Source organism: Lepidochelys kempii, chromosome 9, assembly GCF_965140265.1.
Source record: "Lepidochelys kempii isolate rLepKem1 chromosome 9, rLepKem1.hap2, whole genome shotgun sequence".
NCBI lineage: Eukaryota > Metazoa > Chordata > Testudines > Cheloniidae > Lepidochelys > Lepidochelys kempii.
In genome coordinates, this window is record NC_133264.1 from 23,158,831 (window position 1) to 23,177,769 (window position 18,939).

The 18,939-nt window shown below is 45.4% G+C and overlaps 1 protein-coding gene across 1 annotated transcript; it reads left to right on the forward strand.

The window, feature by feature from the left end:
* Window positions 1-774: 774 nt before the first annotated feature.
* On the forward strand, window positions 775-17,907 carry RARRES1 (retinoic acid receptor responder 1). Its single transcript, XM_073359554.1, has 6 exons — window positions 775-1,161; window positions 12,004-12,066; window positions 12,924-13,098; window positions 13,844-13,980; window positions 17,154-17,216; window positions 17,302-17,907. Exons 1-6 carry the CDS (start codon window positions 937-939, stop codon window positions 17,464-17,466), a joined length of 828 nt encoding a protein of 275 aa, XP_073215655.1. The 5' UTR covers window positions 775-936; the 3' UTR covers window positions 17,467-17,907.
* Window positions 17,908-18,939: the final 1,032 nt, after the last annotated feature.

An 18,939-nucleotide genomic window follows, 5' to 3' on the forward strand; every position in this document is an offset into this window, starting at 1 on the left:
TTTAAATCCAGGACTGTGCAGATTCCTCATTCATACTCATCACAAGCTTTGACAGGTCTAGATTTACACTCAGCCAGACTCCTGGGGATCTCAAACACTGTGTGTAAGACACTTTGGTCGGAAGGAATGAAAACGTTAACCTAACAAAATTGGATGCAGGGTAGTTGTAGCCCGGTCAGTCACAGGATATTAGAGAGACAAGGTGGGTGAGGCGATATCTCTTCTTGGAGAAGTTGGTGCAATAAAAGATATTACCTCACCCACTTGTCTCTTTAACCTACCAAGGTGTCTGTGGCTCATCAAAAGATATGAGACAATTGTGAGGGAGAAAGAGACTAGCCAGAGAGTGAGAATAGAAGAGGAAAGGCTGTGGGAACTCTACAGAGCACCAGGGCTGGCTTCCATGAGCTGCTCTCTTACCTCCCAGCACCTGAAAGCCTTTGGGAGTGCAAACTGGGCGAGTTGAGATCTGCCTCCCTCCCAAGCAGGCTGGGCGCTCTGGGGGTGAAGGCTGAGCAGAGGAAGGAAAGGGGGAAGAATGAGAGGCAGAAGGCAGGGAGGAGAGAAAAGGAGGGAGGGTTGGAGGAGAGACAGAGAAGAGGCAAGAAACAGGGGAAGGGGTTAAGGTGAAGGGGGGAAGGAGAAAGGTTCTGGGGGCAAGGAGAGAGGGACAGGCGGGAGGACTCAAGGAAGGAGCTCGGGCAGGAGGGAAGGAAAGGGAGGGAGGCCGGGGGCGGGAAAAGGGGAAGGCAAGAAGTCGCCACCGGAGACTGGACGGAGCCTCCTTGGTGGTGCTCGAGCACTTCCCGGCACTGACAGCCGGGGCAGGAGGGGCGGGGAGCCGGCCCTACCCTCACTATTTGTACTGGCGCTTGCGGGCTCAGTGCGGAGCAGCTTCTGGACGCGCAGCACCTCGAGCAGCCGGCATCGCTGAGCATGCAGCGGCGAAGCGCAGCCCGGCTCGGCCCCCTTCTGCTCCTGCTCCTGCTGCCTCTGGCGTGGGGTGAGGGCCCCTCGCCGCCCCGGGCAGACGGAGAGCTGCAAGTCTCCAACCGCCTGGCCGGGCAGGCGGCCCGGGTGGCGCTGCACTATCTCAACTACCGCCTGGGGTCGCCCAGCGCGCTGCGGGCGCTGGGACAGGTCCGGAAAGCCACGCTCAAGGTAAGGGACGGCCGGCAGCGCGGCGCGCCGAGCCGGGGAGCGTCGGGTACCGCACCGAGCAAAGCGCAGCGTTCGGGTACCGCACCGAGCACAGGGCAGAGCCCCGAGCTGGGGAGTGCCCGGGTACCGCACCGAGCACAGGGCAGAGCCCCGAGCTGGGGAGTGCCCGGGTACCGCACCGAGCACAGGGCAGAGCCCCGAGCTGGGGAGTGCCCGGGTACCGCACCGAGCACAGGGCAGAGCCCCGAGCTGGGGAGTGCCCGGGTACCGCACCGAGCACAGGGCAGAGCCCCGAGCTGGGGAGTGCCCGGGTACCGCACCGAGCACAGGGCAGAGCCCCGAGCTGGGAAGTGCCCGGGTACCGCACCGAGCACAGGGCAGAGCCCCGAGCTGGGGAGTGCCCGGGTACCGCACCGAGCACAGGGCAGAGCCCCGAGCCCTCTTGTTCCCTGGGTACCGCACCGAGCAAAGGGCAATGCTGGAGCCCGCTGGTGCCTGGGTACTGCACAGAACAAAGGGCAGAGCCCCGAGCCGGGGAGTATCCAGGTACCGCCCGGAGCAAAGGGCAATGCCCCGAGCCCTCTTGTTCCCTGGGTACCGCACCGAGCAAAGGGCAATGCTGGAGCCCGCTGGTGCCTGGGTACTGCACAGAACAAAGGGCAGAGCCCCGAGCCGGGGAGTATCCAGGTACCGCCCGGAGCAAAGGGCAATGCCCCGAGCCCGCTGGTGCCCGGGTGCCGCACCGAGCAAAGGGCAATGCTGGAGCCCGCTGGTGCCTGGGTACTGCACAGAACAAAGGGCAGAGCCCCGAGCCGGGGAGTATCCAGGTACCGCCCGGAGCAAAGGGCAATGCCCCGAGCCCGCTGGTGCCCGGGTGCCGCACCGAGCAAAGGGCAATGCTGGAGCCCGCTGGTGCCTGGGTACTGCACAGAACAAAGGGCAGAGCCCCGAGCCGGGGAGTATCCAGGTACCGCCCGGAGCAAAGGGCAATGCCCCGAGCCCGCTGGTGCCCGGGTGCCGCACAGAGCAAAGGGCAATGCCCCGAGCCCGCTGGTGCCTGGGTACTGCACAGAACAAAGGGCAGAGCCCCGAGCCGGGAAGTATCCAGGTACCGCCCGGAGCAAAGGGCAATGCCCCGAGCCCGCTGGTGCCCGGGTGCCGCACAGAGCAAAGGGCAATGCCCCGAGCCCGCTGGTGCCTGGGTACCGCACAGAACAAAGGGCAATGCCAGAGCCCACTGGTGCCCGGGTGCCGCACCGAGCAAGGGGCAATGCTGGAGCCCGCTGGTGCCCGGGTGCCGCACCGAGCAAAGGGCAATGCCCCGAGCCCGCTGGTGCCCGGGTGCCGCTCCGAGCAAAGGGCAATGCACCGAGCCCGCTGGTGCCCGGGTGCCGCTCCGAGCAAAGGGCAATGCCAGAGCCCACTGGTGCCCGGGTGCCGCACCGAGCAAGGGGCAATGCCCCGAGCCCGCTGGTGCCCGGGTGCCGCACCGAGCAAGGGGCAATGCCCCGAGCCCGCTGGTGCCCGGGTGCCGCACCGAGCAAGGGGCAATGCCCCGAGCCCGCTGGTGCCCGGGTGCCGCACCGAGCAAGGGGCAATGCCCCGAGCCCGCTGGTGCCCGGGTGCCGCACCGAGCAAAGGGCAATGCCCCGAGCCCGCTGGTGCTCGGGTGCCGCACCGAGCAAAGGGCAATGCCGGAGCCCGGGTACTGCACTGAGCAAAAGGCAGAGCCCTGACCCAGGGAGTGCCTGGGTACTGCACCGAGCCCGCATACCACACCGAGCAAAGGGCAGTGCCTGGAGCCTGCTGGTGCCTGGGCAACGCACAGAGCAAAGGGCAATGCCCAACTCTGGAGCCCACTTGTTCCCTGGTAACACACCGAGCAAAGGGTATTACACAGAGTTTGCTGGTGCTCAGGGTAACACACAGAGCAAAAGGCCATGCCAGTAGCCCACTTGTTCCCTGGATAATGCACAGAGAAAAAGGCATTGCACCGAGTGTGTGGTACTGGGATAATGCACACAGCAAAGAGTAATACACTGAGCCCACTTGCAAATAGCACAATGCACACATTTCAGACCCTGACACCTCAGCGGTTTTCATAGGGAGACGATGGAGAAGGACTTGGATTTAGTATTCTTGTGTGTCAGGGGCTGGATGGTGTAAAGGAGACAAGCAAAGGGAGACAGGAGGGCTGGAGGAACCACTTCCAAAGGAAAGGTGAAAGAAGGGTTGTGAGAGGGACCAATAAACCCCCCTCAATGTGCCCACTGGTACTTCCAAGCAGCAAATTTTCTAATAAATTACGAATTACACTCCTGGCCACGGGCTCCTGAGCAAGCTGCTAGAATAGCAGCCGTTTCCCAAATGGTCAGTGCTAGCCCCTGAATATGTCTAGAAGCACTTCAGCAGCCAGTGCATACAGAGTTAAACTATTCATCAACTCTCTGCGACCAAACCAGCCCATAAAAACAAAGGCAGGCAGTCTACTACACACTTCATTAACATTAAAACAGCTCTTGAAATGCCCTGGTCCCTAGTGAAATAGTCTATTTGTCACGGCAACTGTGAATTCTCTTCAGATTTAGCAAACCTCATGCTAATTTTTATGCTAACGCTTAATTTTTAACAAAAAAAAAAAACCTAAACTGCTTCCAAACTCCATGTTTCCAAAGAATTTTCTGCTGGAAAGTACAATGGCCTCTTGTGTTCAATCTTCATCTTGCAAACATAGAATACTAAGGCTGCCAAATGAGTAACTGCACTGGCAGAAAGGGTTTACAGTGTATATGTGATTATAGTATCTTTTGCTATGACTGCAAGAAAGAAATCATCTACTTCCTTAAACTTGTAGAGTTTAGATTACATTTTGGATTAAATGAACAATTTCAGTGTCCTGTAAGAGAATAAAAGGTGCAACAAAGGAGAACACCTATTGCCCTATGGCCATTGATCGTACTGAAATCAATGGTGTCTGATAGAAATGGGCATAGCCCCTGGGCGTGCTTTTACATTCTAGCGTGTTATGGGCTAACCAAGAAATCTAGGTCAGTGCTTCCAGCCTTAGCTCTTATTTCTTCATTTATGTTACATAGATATTACCTTGGTGTCAGCCTCTTCTGGAACATACATAAAATGACATTTTGCACACAACGAAAGTCCTATGCTTAAAGCTAGTGGAAGGCGATCAGAGTGACTCTTCAGTGTAACACGTTTGTGCCTTGAAAGAAATCTAAAGTCAAGGGGTGGGTATGTGGTAGGATTTTAGATCATCTGAAATTAAATTGGTGCTGGTTCTTGGCAGCTTTCAAGACTTTGTAAATAGGCTGGGACAATCCTCAAGCTACCATATAGCTCAAAACACTAACCGTCCTATGTGCCTTACATTTTTACCTCTTGATGCTGTTTCTTAGTTGCCAATCATAAAACAGACAGGCCTAAGAGAGCATGCAGACAGGTTAAAGGTTCCAGCTCTGGGACTCTGTCAAAAGCAAGGTTTTGAAATTGACAAAGTTTGGTCTGAGGCCACTATGTTGAGAGAAACCAGTGCTTTGCAAACACAGGTATGTTTCATTCCCCTCGGTGGGTCATCTTTTCCTTCCTAGAGGCTGGCCACAGCCTGAATCACTTCAGGTTTAAAATTCTGCCCTCACAATCCACCATATCACGTACAACACTGAAGCAATACCCAAAAACACTGACACGCAGAAGCAGCTTTGAGTGGATTTTACAGAGAATCTCTCTAGCCCACCTGTCCAGAGAAAAGCAAATTAATAAGGAGACATGTAAACAGGGCTAATACATTCTAATACACTTAGTTAAATGACCTCCCTGCTTCTTTTGATAGCAATATTTGTAACAGAATTTGATATGGATACACTAAGTGTATGTTATGAATTAATTGATTTCCTACTTAAAAACCTTGAAATCTTATCTCTATTTCATTTTGTGCTCCTGGCTTAAACAAACACTTAAGTAGTTTATGTCCAAAATATAGTAGAAAAAAAGTTTTATAAAACCTATGATTAGATTCCAGCCCCGCCCCATAATTTTAAAAAGTTGTATTTGAATGGGAAAAGAGAAACTGACAACAAAGGTAAAACTTCCTAATCTTTTGACCAAGCTGTAGCACTTGCTCAGATTCCAGTGTCATGAAAGCTCATGCTCAAATAAATTGGTTAGTCTCTAAGGTGCCACAAGTACTCCTTTTCTTTTTGCGAATACAGACTAACACGGCTGTTACTCTGAAACATGCATTATTAGAGCGTTCTAAGTTCTAAGGGTTGAGCTGTCTCTCCAGAAATGTATCAGGATGCTGAACAGTATAATTGCCTATGTTAGAAATCTTTAAATGAAAGACAACGGAAGAAAAGTTAACTCTTTAGGGGCTACAAAGAAACATACATTTCCTGGCCCGAGAAGAACAAGTATTTTTTAATTTTCTTACAATTATAAGAATGATGATCATTGTGTATGACTGATACTTTGTTTTAATTAAGTCTGGGCCTGATCCAGAACCCACTGAAGTCAGTGCAAAGATTGGGGGAAACCTGGGGCCAGTATTATGCCCCTTTCACCTTCTGTTCCCATAGTTGCTGCTGCCATTATTGCTGGCTGCTCCTTCCCAGCGGGGAGTCAGCCATGGGAGCAGCGTGACAGAGCCAGGAGTAACAGTTGCTGGCTATCCCCACACAGCCCAGCAGGACACTTGACATCTCAGTTAGTTTGCAGGGATAATGACAGGGCTGGTAGATGTATGTCTGTCACACAAGGTGCATGATACTTGGCAATCCTGTCTAGAACCTTTCTAAAGCAGCTATTCTAGTATACTGAGAACTGAAAATCTATCATGGAAGTTGGATGAAGTTTATCCCAACAATAAGCTAGGTATCCGTCAGCCCAGACATTCAGCAGAGAAATGTCAACATAAACCGTTAAATTATTTTCTTTCCTCTTCTGAAATCCTCCAGAGACTTCCTGGTTGGCTGACAATAACCCAGCATACATTGTTTGATGTCCTATATCCTGGAGGTCTCATTTAGACCCATGGACTTGGGGTCATGTAATAATGCATTCTGGGATATCATCTGCTAACCTTGAAGTGAGAGTGAAAGTGAAGACAGTGAAAATCTTTTCATAGAAGGCAGGAAAGGAAGAATTTTAAAAAGGCTAGTTAAATAAAAACTTATTTCTGTGCCAGATGCTGCCCCCATTGTGTTGATAGGGAAATCTTTCAACACATCTTTCTTTACTTAAGTCAGTTTGTACTTTAGCTTTGCAGCTCACCCTTGAAAATTTTCTAAAAACCCATGTACCAGATGGCATAGTTACAAATAAAGAGATTACATCCATTTCAAAGAAGCATATAATTCTATATTTACATGATAACAGATATATACAAAATTATGATAGATTTTATTTCTTTCATTAATATTTATTTTAAACAAGTAAAATGAAACTACTGCAGTTTTTGTCATGGAATTTGTTTGTCATACTTAAAGTTATCTCAGTAATAATAATACAATGAAAATGTTTCTCAAGAGACAGAAAGGGATGAGGCCACCATTAAGGATAAGCATCGTGGAAGGAAAAACACAGCATTTATTATATGACTTAGGACATTTCTGATAGGGAAGTTTTGGATTAGCTACATAGTGGCTACTGCAAGTATTTTAAGCCTCAAAGCATGCAGGCAGACTGCTGCATCTGTGCAAGGCTGCAGTGACTTTAACGAGGCTCCCCAAGGGTTCAGAAGTCCCCCCCACTCACTGTCAATGGCAGTCTCAAACCCCTATTTCTTCTATTTTAAAAGTATTATAATCCCCTTGGTGGTAATTATTTCATGTTAACTGTGTTAACACAGGACCCTAAAATATTTTTTCTGCTATGGCAATATATGGAAATAATTCCCTGTGTCCCTTTAAGGCTAAATTGCAAGCTGACATAGGGCCCATCTCTCCTTAGTGCTGAGTGCCTCCCACAGGGTGCTCAATCCCTCCCAATACTGGGTCTTGGTTTCTATGCCACAAACACTTATAACACCTTCGTAAGTCGCTCATAAAACTCCAGGCAGCTACTTTGTTACTATACTAAGAATGCCTGTTCATTTAATAGCCTTTGTCATTTTGACTTGATGGTTGAGTAGATCAAAAGGACAACACATTGTTAGCTAGGGCTCAAAGTGGAAGGGAAAAAGAAAAGAAAAGCAGATTATGAGGGTCAACATTCAGTCTCCCTGCCCTCTGAGGCCAAACAAGCTATTTTAAAGTTGTGTAAGTGGCTAATCCACTGTCGCCTCTTATCTGAAATATATAACCACATGTATATACATAGTGCAGATGCCAGACCCACAGCTTTGCTCTCCTAGTAAACTTTTACAAACATTTGATAGTAATAGCTGCCTGGAGAAAAAAAAGTGTGTGTGTGTAAGGAGAGCCAAGTTTGGATAAGTAAAATATGTGCACACCTGCTCAAGGTTCTAACCTCTAACACTGTACAAAAAGCCAGAATTCTTTTCACTGTTCACTTGGGGAGGATCACATGCAAAACAAATATAAGATTAACAAATTGTAGTAATTTTTGCTATCATACAGTAATTTACCTTTACATTTAAACACACACATTTGGTAAACAACTAGCACTCTCAAATAAAATAATTAGGCACTGCAATATAGACAACCCCTTAAGGGAAAATCTGTATGACAACATCCAAATAGATTCATTTGGTTTGATTGTCTTATAATTGATTTTATCAAAGAAAAATGTGCAAACATGCCAGCCATTTAACTGATGCAAAATATTAATTTATAAGCAAGACTTCAACAGATAACTAATTTGTAAACACCCTTTACCTGTATATGTTCACTAGCTCCCAAACCATTCAAACTCCCTGCTTGCAAAAAATGAAAAAGACAAAAGTTGGTGGGAGGATAAGTGATTAACTAGCAAAGGAAGGAGCAGATCCTGCAAATACTTATTACCAGGCTTAGTACTTACTACTTTGAGTGGTACAATGGGACTATTCATGATAGCGTTTTTCAGAATCTGACCCTAAAATATTTGTTTCTGTGCAACTTGAGTGCACTTTGTCCCAGGATATTCTGTGGTTAAGCAGACCACATCAGAATTAGAGCTTGTTAGTTGAAGTGTTTCTGTAAAGATCCACTGAGGAATCTTACTGAACCATTTCAGTCAGCAATCATCATCATGAAGGACTGCAATGTTAAACAACGGTGACAAGATTTGCAGATCTGAAAATGCCACAATTTCAAATGTGTACGCTCAGACATAGGTGATGGAAATAGGGGCGCTGTAGCGCCCCCTGGCTTGAAGTGATTTCCATCATATACAGGGTTCACAGTTTGGTTCATTGGCTTTCAGCACCCCCACTTTACAAATTATTCCAGCTCCTCTGTGCTCAAATTTTCCAGTTTTCAAAAGTCTCCTGAACCTGTGTGGTAACTGTGGTACCATCGGTTATTTCCGCTCAGCAAGAATTGAATCTTTTTTGTTTCAGTCATAGCTTTTAGGAACTGAAACTTCTGATGAGATGTGAGAGTCTCTTACCTGCTAGCATCTTCAGGGATGACAGCTTCAGTCTTCACTTGTAAATCAGTGTGCAACATGACAGACATCTAAACTTTATGTCATTAAGGGAACCCCTGTAGCCTATGTTTAAAAACTCCACCTAGTCTTTCCAGCACTGATCTGAAGATGTGAGTTTCATTCTTTTGAATCTAGACTATCAGCCTCTTCAGAACAGAATCTTAATCTGTACTACCCTGGCTTTAGAACATTCCTTAATCTAAGCTCCAAATTTTGGGATGGAATGCTGTGCCCAGTATTGTACTCCCATACCATCTTCAGACCAATGTTTTGTTTTTTCTAACTTTTCAGTAAAATATATAAGCTACATGATACACACTCTGAATTAATTTTGGAGACTACACACAGCCAGGCAGAATGATTCATGGACATACTTGCATCTTTCTTCATCACCTTTCTAAGGCCCAGATCCTGCAAAGACTTATACATGTGCTTAATCTTATGCATCATGAGCAGAACCCGATTGATGTCAAAGAGACTACTGGTGGGTGCATAAAGTTAAGTACATACACAGTCTTCGCAGGACTGCTGCAAAGACAGCTCTTAGGCTGTATACACTTTCAATGTGAATCAGCCTGATGTCCATATCTAACAGTTGTTTTGGAAGGTTTCTGCTTTTCTCTTTGTCAAACATGTCCTTTTTACTTATCTATCACATGAAAAACCATAATCAAATGGAAGTCTGGGTTACATTTTTAGAGAACATTATTTCTGATAAAGTGACGGAAGTAGTCTTTGCACACTCTACTTTGCTACTCTGTGATCACAGCATCCTCAGTAATAATTGATTATAATTCAGAGTGGACTCACACTAATTTGGCATTCAGTATAATGAGAAGGGAAGAATCTTCTGTCCAGTGGGCCCTAATCATCACTTCTTCCTGACAGAGATCCATCTGAAAGTCAGCCGAGGAAGAACTCACCTGGTTTCTAGGTCATTGGGAATGCAGCGACCATGTATGACTGTGGCCTGGGAATAGAACAGACAAAGGCAGACACAAAGTTGAAATTGGTTTCCATGGCCCTTCAGAATAAGCAGCAGAGTCAATGACTGTAGGTTAGCAGAAACATTTGCAGACTGCCAGGGCCTTTGTAGACTTGAAGCTGCATAGATGTCTTTGGGCCGGATAGGATCCTTAGTAGCAATTTGTATTGTTCTGTAACAAATGCATATACATATTTGTGCTCCCCTGACTGCATCTGGTTTCCATTGCTCATAGCTGGGACTAAAATAGAACCTATTTTCATAGTAGAAGTGGTGCTACTATTAAGTTTTGGTTTTGATAGGTTGAACAAATTGAATGGAGAAAGAACAGCAGAATTTAGTTTCACACTATGCTGATTTTTAAAGCTGGCTCAGTTGGCACAGTTTTGCTTCAAGTAGAAATGGGGCATAACTGAATTTCTGAAGCACGGAGGGAGAATCAAACATCTTTCTAAAAATATATGCACCAAATTACACCCCTTTCAACTGGTGGTAAAGCCAAGCTAGTTCAAGCTCCATGTTTAAATAAAAATGGGTCTTATGCAGTGATGAGCTGCCAAAATCTTAACAACGGGTTCCCACCTCACCCCACAAGGGGGTTGTTGCCCACCTCCGCCCCCCGGGACTCCTGCCCCATCCAACCCCCCCCCGTGTTCCTTGAGCCCCCCCCCACAGCCCCTGCCCCATCCACCCCCCTCCCCGTCTGCCCCCAGAACCAGGCAGGAGGGTCTCATGGGCCACCGTAGTGGGTACCCACCCCACCCCTAAGAGCCAGAGGCACCTGCCAGGGGGAGTCCCAGCAGTGCTTACCTGGGGCAGCTCCCAGGAAGCATCCAGCAGGTCCCTCTGGCTCCTAGGGGCGGGGGAGCATAGCTTGGGGGGGAGCAGAGGGAGCGGCCACTCCCCCCACTGATCACATCAAAAGTGGCGCCTTAGGCGCCGACTCCACGGGGAAAATTTGGTGGGTGCAGAGCACCCACCGGCAGCCCCAGCCCCGCACTCGGCCCCAGCTCACCTCCGTCTCCTCCCCTGAACCCACCGCCCCACTCTGCTTCTCCGCCCCCTCCCCTGGCTTCCCGCGAATCAGCTGTTCAGCGGGAAGCCAGGGCGGACTGAGAAGCAAGCTGCAGCTTCCTGCTCAGGCTGAGGGTGGCGGAGGTGAGCTGGGGCGGGGAGCGGTTCCCCTGCTCCGCCCCCCTCCCCCACTCCCCCGGTTACCTGCTGCGGCGCGGGCGGCCCTCCTCGTGTCCCCCCCTTCCCAGCTCACCTCCGCCTCCCTGGGCCTGAGTGGGAAGCCACGGCTTGCTTCTCAGCCCGCCCTGGCTGCCCGCGCGAACAGCTGATTCGCGGTAAGCCTGGTGGGGGGCAGAGAAGCAGAGCGGGGCGGCGCGTTCAGGAGAGGAGGCGGAGTGGAGGTGAGGTGAGCTGGGGCCGGGCGGGGAGCTGCCAGTGGTGCTCTGCACCCACTAAATTTTCCCCTTGGGTGCTCCAGGGCTGGAGCACCCGTGGAGTTGGTGCCTAAGGCGCCACTTTTGGCTGGTTAAATTTAGAAGCCCTTTTAGAACCGGTTGACCCTTGCGGAACAACCGGTTCTAAAAGGGCTTCTAAATTTAACAACCGGTCCTAGCAAACTGGTGCGAACCGGCTCCAGCTCACCTCTGGTCTTATGAGCAGTGTCTGGGCATTGGTGTTAGTAATGTAGACGGTGCCTTTCTCTGTAATGCTTTATATCTAAATCTCTTAAAGAGTTTAGCATAGTAGTTATTGTGTAAGCAAATAAAACAGCCATTTATGGATCAGCTGCTGCTGCTATTGAAGTCAATGTGAATCTTTCTATTTCCATTACTGGGAGCTGGATCAGGTCCTGTGTGCTTATTCGTAGCATGGACATTATAAAACTGGTTTTAATAAGAGCAGAAATAGTCATTAGGGCACTCAGGTTATCCCCTCATCATTTCAAGTAGTACCATGCGATCTTTAATTTCAGATTGGACAGCCAAAGCAAGGCAAAAGTGACCCCAGACACCGCCTCTAATAATGCATCGCTGTCTTGTCCATAATAACGTATTGTAGTTCCCTAGGGATACAAGGGTAAGCCACAGCATGGGTTTCCGTGCTATCACCTGAATACAGTATTTAGCAATAACCAGTAAATATTTTAATGATGACCTACCTTCGCAACCAGAACAATCTGTGCTAAAATACAATCTGAACTTCCCCTTTTATAAAGATCTTGTTTCTCTCACTTCTAGACTATCCCAGGAATTGGACATAAGTACTACCTGCAGTTCACTACAGAAGACTACAAAAGCAGCGTAAGTTTGTAATGTAAGATGGTCCTTCCTACACAAAGTACAATACTTACCCCTAAAAATACAGCTCATTTCAATGCTTTTGTGAGTGGACCCTTCATAGGGTTTATTTGCCTCAATGCCTGAGGAGGATAATCCTGACCTGGAGCTATATTGTCCCATCAAACTTTTAAGTCAAACTTCCTATTGATGTCAAAATCAATGGCACAGTATGGCCCTCATTATCCAAATGTATCTCCTGTGGTGTCCACGCTCCAAAATCTGAATACGTACTTGATGAATTTGTTGAAATTATAACCCTCACTGCACTTGCACTCCACTGGGGACTTCTCATTACTGATTTCACCATATGCATCTGGGATTCCATTACAGGCAGATCTACACCATACAGAATGATTTTTAAAATGAATCCCTGGCTCTTCTCTGAATAAAGGCCATGTTTATGATACAGGAAAAACCTGTCCAAAAGACCTCTCTTATCAGTTAATCTCCTGTTCTGAGAGAGACGATCCCAAAGTATCCCCAAGGGTACCGTGGACAGCTCTGCTCCCCTGTACTAGAAGACCAGCTCTATTAAGCAACTAATTTCTGTCTGTTGCTCAGGACAGGTCTGATTGTATTTTTTCTGAACACAGTTTACTTCAAGAGATGCAAAAGCAATAACTGATCAATCATAGGTGTTTTGCCCCAATCCTCCTAACCCTATACAAATCCTATATAGTTTCACATAACATGCCGACCGTATATGCTTTGCCTCAGAGATTAACACAATGGAGTTTTTTTGTTTTGTTTTGAAAACATGATGCATGCACATAAAGACATGGAGTGAAAGATAATAGCTTTGATATTTATGTTTTTAGCAAAACGTTGGGACTTGCCTTGCTACAGTGTTCTACCTGAAGAGGAAACCTCGACCTGCCGTTAATATAAACTGCACATATACCAAAGATCAGAAGCAAACCCGAGAAGATGACTACAGCTTTTACAAAAAAATGAGGCAACAAACCAAACCACTCATTGGAAATGATATTCCCGGTACATTCCCTTTCAGTCATTATTTTAAATTTTTGTGCTAAACAGTTTTTGTAACCACTACAAAAATCAAGCAAATATGCACAAACTTCTTTTAAAGATATTTATTTTAACAATAGCAGCTTTAAAACAAAGAGATTTTAAAAAGGGGCCAACATTCCAGAAGATTTCTGAAAAAATTTGCTGGGGCTTTGCAGGATGAAGACAACATGATGGACTAGAGATATCTGTCCGATTCGACGACATAATTCTGTGCAAAATTCTGCAATGAAAGACCCACTCTTTCGCTGCTTTTAGGGAAGTCATAGAGTATTAACAAGTGTCTCTGAGGCCACTGGTGTTCCCTCAACTGAGAGGAGGCACATAGGGGACTGACTAGTAGAATATTTGTATACTGGAAATAGAGTGATGACGTGCCTCAGTTATTTACCCACTCTGGATAGGCTCATCCTAACTCTGTCATCATGGAGACTGGGTTTCCCATTTCACTCTACACTGTGGGGACCCAGTGGATAATGTTGCTTGCTAAACTCAACTCCACCAGGGTCAGCCCATGCTTTTGTATTTCTATAATTAGAAGAAGCTTATTATCAGTTCATTACCCTCTCCATTCAATATTGCAAAACAGACTTCGGGGAAACAGTTACTTCCTGGGAATAATCCAATGTCAGTGCAAAAGTGGTTTCCGGTGTGTCTGATGTAAAAGCAGAATTATTTTTACATCACTGTCTTTTACTTCCCCTCTCAGATAGCTATGGAAATATTGAACCAGCCTTGGAGCCAGCGTGGGCTTTGGCAGTTGCTGGCAGCAGCTACCTAATGTGGGAAAAGTCAACAGAGAACTTAGGCTATTTCATGGCACAAGTCAAGAATGTGAAGCAATGGGTAAGTGAAGCTGAAATTAAATCTGCATTACAAGGTTAACACATCATCTCACAATAAGCAATACATAATAAACCAACAATCAGCAGCTCCTAAACACTATCAAATATCAGATTCATACAAGTTCTCAGTATCCGAAGTGAAAGTATTTCAATCAAAAATGACTTATTTTGTCCAAGAATTTATGCAAAAAATGTTAGTACAAAGTGTGAGCCAAATCCTGCTTGCCTTACTTATGCAAATACCTCCATTGATTTCCGTAAGACTAAACATGAGAGTGAGGATTTGACCCCGTGTTACTGTAATATGCTGACTTTATACTAACTCATTCCAGTTGTCTTTTGGCCTTTTAGCTAAGCTTAAGTATAATGCCAGTTGAATATTTGACCTGCCCTCTCTCAGGGGACTATATCTTGTATCTGGAGGGTATGGAATCTGTGATCTAATAGGTTTTTTCCATCTCTAATTTCTATGATCAATATGCACAATGTGTTTAGTTTTTGGTCCTGGGTGTTTAGGGTCAGATTTTCAGAAGAAAAGGCTATGGGAAGGCTTCCCTAACTATGGGAAGATGAAAGATCCCTTTTTCAGTGGCACCCTCCAGTGGTTGATGAGGTAGAATTCTTGAACCTGGAGTAAGTCTTTATTGCCAAGTTAATTCAGATGAGCAGCATCCAGCTCTGAGCATCTTGGGTTCACCTAGCCCAGGTGTGATCAGCCAAACTGCAAAGCCATATCCAAGTTACTGTGTCCTCAGTGGTGCTGCACTCCGCCATGTATATCACTAGGAGTTCTTGGGGCACATGCCATGGTTCTTTGTGCTGAAGTAAGATGAGCTGCCGTGGTTCTTTCCCAGTGAATTGTGGGAGAAACTGTCATTCCTTCTGGTTACATGGGAGAAATTGTGGGAGCGCACTGGAGGACCATCAGCATTGGAGTGATTTAGCTGATGTCATCATTTCAAAGTGAGTTACCAGCTCAAGTGAAAGCAGCATCTGAGCTTTAACCGACAGCCCCAGCAGGGACAGCTAGCTCAGGCTGAAAACACACCACCACACTTGGGTGAGAGGGTTTTGTGTGTGGATGGAGGGGAGTTAGCAGCAAACCCCAAGTTAACTCTCCAGTGGAGACATACCCTTCAGCATCTATGGCCATAGTTAGCCATTTCAACAGGTGGTACTTGGTGCCTGCAGCTCCAGAGGCAATCCTGGCAATTACAGAACAGCAAGCCTAACTCCAGTACCAGGCAAATTGGTTGATACTATAGTAAAGAACAGAATTATCAGACACATTTATTGGGGAGAAGTCAACACAGCTTTTGTAAAGGGAAATCATGCCTCACCAATCTATTTGGAGTCTTTGAGAGGGTCAATAAACATGTGGACAAGAGTGACCCAGTGAATACAGTGTACTTGGACTTTCACAAAGCCTTTGACAAGGTCCCTCACTAAAGGCTCTTAAGCAAGGTAAGCAGTCATGGGATAAGAGGAAAGGTCCTCTCATGGACTGTTAACTGATTAAAAGACAGGAAACAAAGGGCAGGAATAAATGTTCAGTTTTCAGAATGGGGAGAGGTAAATAGTACTGTCCCCCAGGGATCTGTACTGGGCCAGTGCTGTTCAATATATTCATAACTGATGTGGAAAAAGGGGTAAACAGTGAGCTGGCAAAATTTGCAGAACATACAAAATTACTCATGATAGTTAAGTCCAGAGCAGACTGTGAAGAGTTACAAGAGGATCTCACAAGATGGGATCTAAATTAGCTTTTGCCACTCAAGAAATAGATCTTGGAGTTGTGGATAGTCCTCTGAAAACATCAGCTGAACGAGCAGCAGCAGTCAAAAAGGCTAACAGAATGTTTGGAACCATTAGGAAAAGGATAGATAATGAAACAGAAAATATCATAATTCCATTATATAAATCCATGGTATGCCTTGAATACTGCATACAATTATGGTTGCCCCATCTTAAAAGAGATATATTAGAATTGGAAAAGATACAGAGAAGGGCAACAAAAATTATTAAGTGTATGGAACAGCTTCCGTATGACAAGAGATTAAAAATACTGGATCTAGTCAACTTGGAAAAGAGACAATTAAGGGGGATATGACAGGTCTATAAAATCATGATTGGCTTAGCTAAAGTGAATAAGGAAGTGTTATTTACTCCTTCACATAAACACATGAACCAGGGGTCACCCAATGAAATTAATAGGCAGCAGGTTTAAAACAAACCAAAGGAAGTATTTATTTACACAACACAGTCAACCTGTGGAACTCATTGCCAGTGGATGTAGTGAAGGCCAAAACTATAATGGTGTTCAAAAGAGAAGTAAATAAGTTCATGGATGATAGGTCCATCAACAGCTATTAGCCAAGATGGTCAGGGATGCAACCCCTCACTCTGGGTGTCCCAAGCCTCTGACTGCCAGAAGCTGCGAGTGGGTAACGGGATGGATCACTCGATGTTTGCCTGTTCTGTTCATTCCCTCTGAAGCACCAGGCATTGGCCACTGTCAGAGGACAGGATTCTGGGCTAGATGGACTATTGCTCTGACCTAGTATGGCCATTATGTTCTTATGACAAGTCATGTTTAGCATCATGTCAACTATTCATGGGTAAACAAAGAGCTACGTTTTACATCATGTTTTTACCACAACTCTCAATGTCATATTTCATCATGACCTAATTTGCTAGTAAAGAAAAACCTTCCTAGAGATAACTCAAGAACAATGGATCTTTGAGCTGGATAGATCTCAGGGATGGTGCAGCCCCACTGCTTTGGGAAGGTGACGAGTCTGGGGCTCAAGGGAGAGGACAGTAGGATATCCCCTACTATATGAGAGGAAGAAAGGGCAAGGCTGAAAGTCTCAAGGAGGGTTATGCTTTTGCTTAGGTGTGTGTTATATGCTGGTCTAGGAGGGGGCACAGGAAGTGATGGGAAAACACACAGATCCTGTTGGGTGTGTTCCTTAGTTCAGAGCTTGAGATGAAGGAGAGTCCATCCATAGCCCACACAATGCCCACACAATGAAAAAGCCCACACAATGAATCAGAAAGCTACAGCATGTATTAAATATCTAACTGGCCGTACTAATGGAACCGGGAAGAATTGCTTCTGAACATTAGTCTCATTTTGGTTGACCCTCTTCGTTGTCTTTTGTGTGCATCCAGATAACCAAAGATGATTCGATTGACTTTGACTACTCGGTTGTACTACATGAAATTCCAACACAGGTACAAAAACACATATTGTCTGAAATCTCTTTTCATCAACAAAAAAGACAATGTAGAGATAACCTTGGTTTTGTCTGCTCTCCAGGAAATGATTTCATGCCACCTCCGTGTCATTTGGACTCCTGGTCATCCCCTGAAAGTGAAGTACTTCTGCTCGTCAGAGAATCAATGGTCAGAATCTGGAGAAGGGTCTGGAACAGAATCTGGGTCTACTAATGGAATTTTCAATGAGAAAGCAGCAAATATTTAAAAAGATTAATGTTGGCTTTTATATAAAGATTTGAAATGGAAAAAAATATTGCATTAATAGTTCCAATCAGTATTGTGATAACTCTTCTACACAAACTGTATTGCAATGAATTCGAAGCCTTTTAACTAGTCAACCTTCACCAAAAATAAATCTCTGTAGAATTTTTTAAATGAAAGAAATCACACATTATATCTATCTACCTAAAAATGTTCTTATAAAATAAATATATATACACACACACCCCTGATTTTATTTCACTAAGTTAGTTGTAACTCAGAATGTGAACAAAGTTAATATATTTGGATGAAAGTCTTGAGAAAAGTGTTAATTTTCCATCTCCATAAGAAAAATATTTGTCTACTAATTTTTTTAAATTTTTGAACAGAAATATGATGTTAGCTTTTAACTTATATCTACAGTAAAATAAATACCATTACATTTGGAGGAAGTTGTGTTTTATTTTTGCATGACACTGCTGATTCATTCCTCATCCTCAGCAACTCCAAGCAATCTCCATTGTGGGCATTGGTTCCAAATCCATGGCCATTACAGGCTGCAGACCAGCCTAGGCAGCACTTCTGGAAAGAGCAACAGGCAAGGCAGAGAAAAACATTCTCTATCACAAACTAAAATAAACATAAGCCAAGAAGAAGAACCTGGTGTATTCCACTGTTCTGTGACCACAACATTTTTAGTGCACAAGCTACTCCTTGACACAAAATTGTGCTCCATTATCTAAGCTTTCATTTAAAAAAAAAAAAGTTTCTAGCCCTCATGGTTAGGAAGGCAACTGTAAAAATATGGACAGAGCAAAAACTGATGTAGTGTCATCTTCCTCAGCGTGCAGACAGCCTGGAACAATTTGCTTGGAGAAGTACAAATTTTTCAGAAGAAAAATGAGGCCAAAGACCCAGGATGGTCATTCCTAGTCTATTTTTGTTTACAATATGCACAGAGTTCCTGTTATTACCTTGAACAAAGATGGACAAAACAGAAAAAGCTTTGCACAGATGTATCCCCACAGCAGGTCTCCAGCAAACAGCTGTTTTCAAGTTACCCAGCTAGTACTCTCAGACTGTCTTTTCTACTGCTGCCTTTTTGCCCCATCCCAAACATATTAAAGTCCTTTTGTAAGAACATTCATAGTTTTTCACTCAAAATTCCTTGCCCTAAGCCACATGTTCTAGGTTTAGGGCAATTGGGGTGTCCCCTTACCTCCCACTCTTAAATCTATGCCAATCTATCTGGGATTGTCTTAATACCAAGGAAAACAGCATTTTTACTTATAATAAGTTAAAGGAATTCCTTGCAATAGGTGAACTACTATGGTCTAAATTCTCGGCTAAATTCTCCCAGTCAAATGTTTTAATCAGAGTCATCAAGCTCAGTCTGTATGGAGGGGGGGGCAACTTAAATAACAGTATTTCAACCAGTAAGCCCAGATTCAACAAAGTATTTATTTTCAAAGCTTTG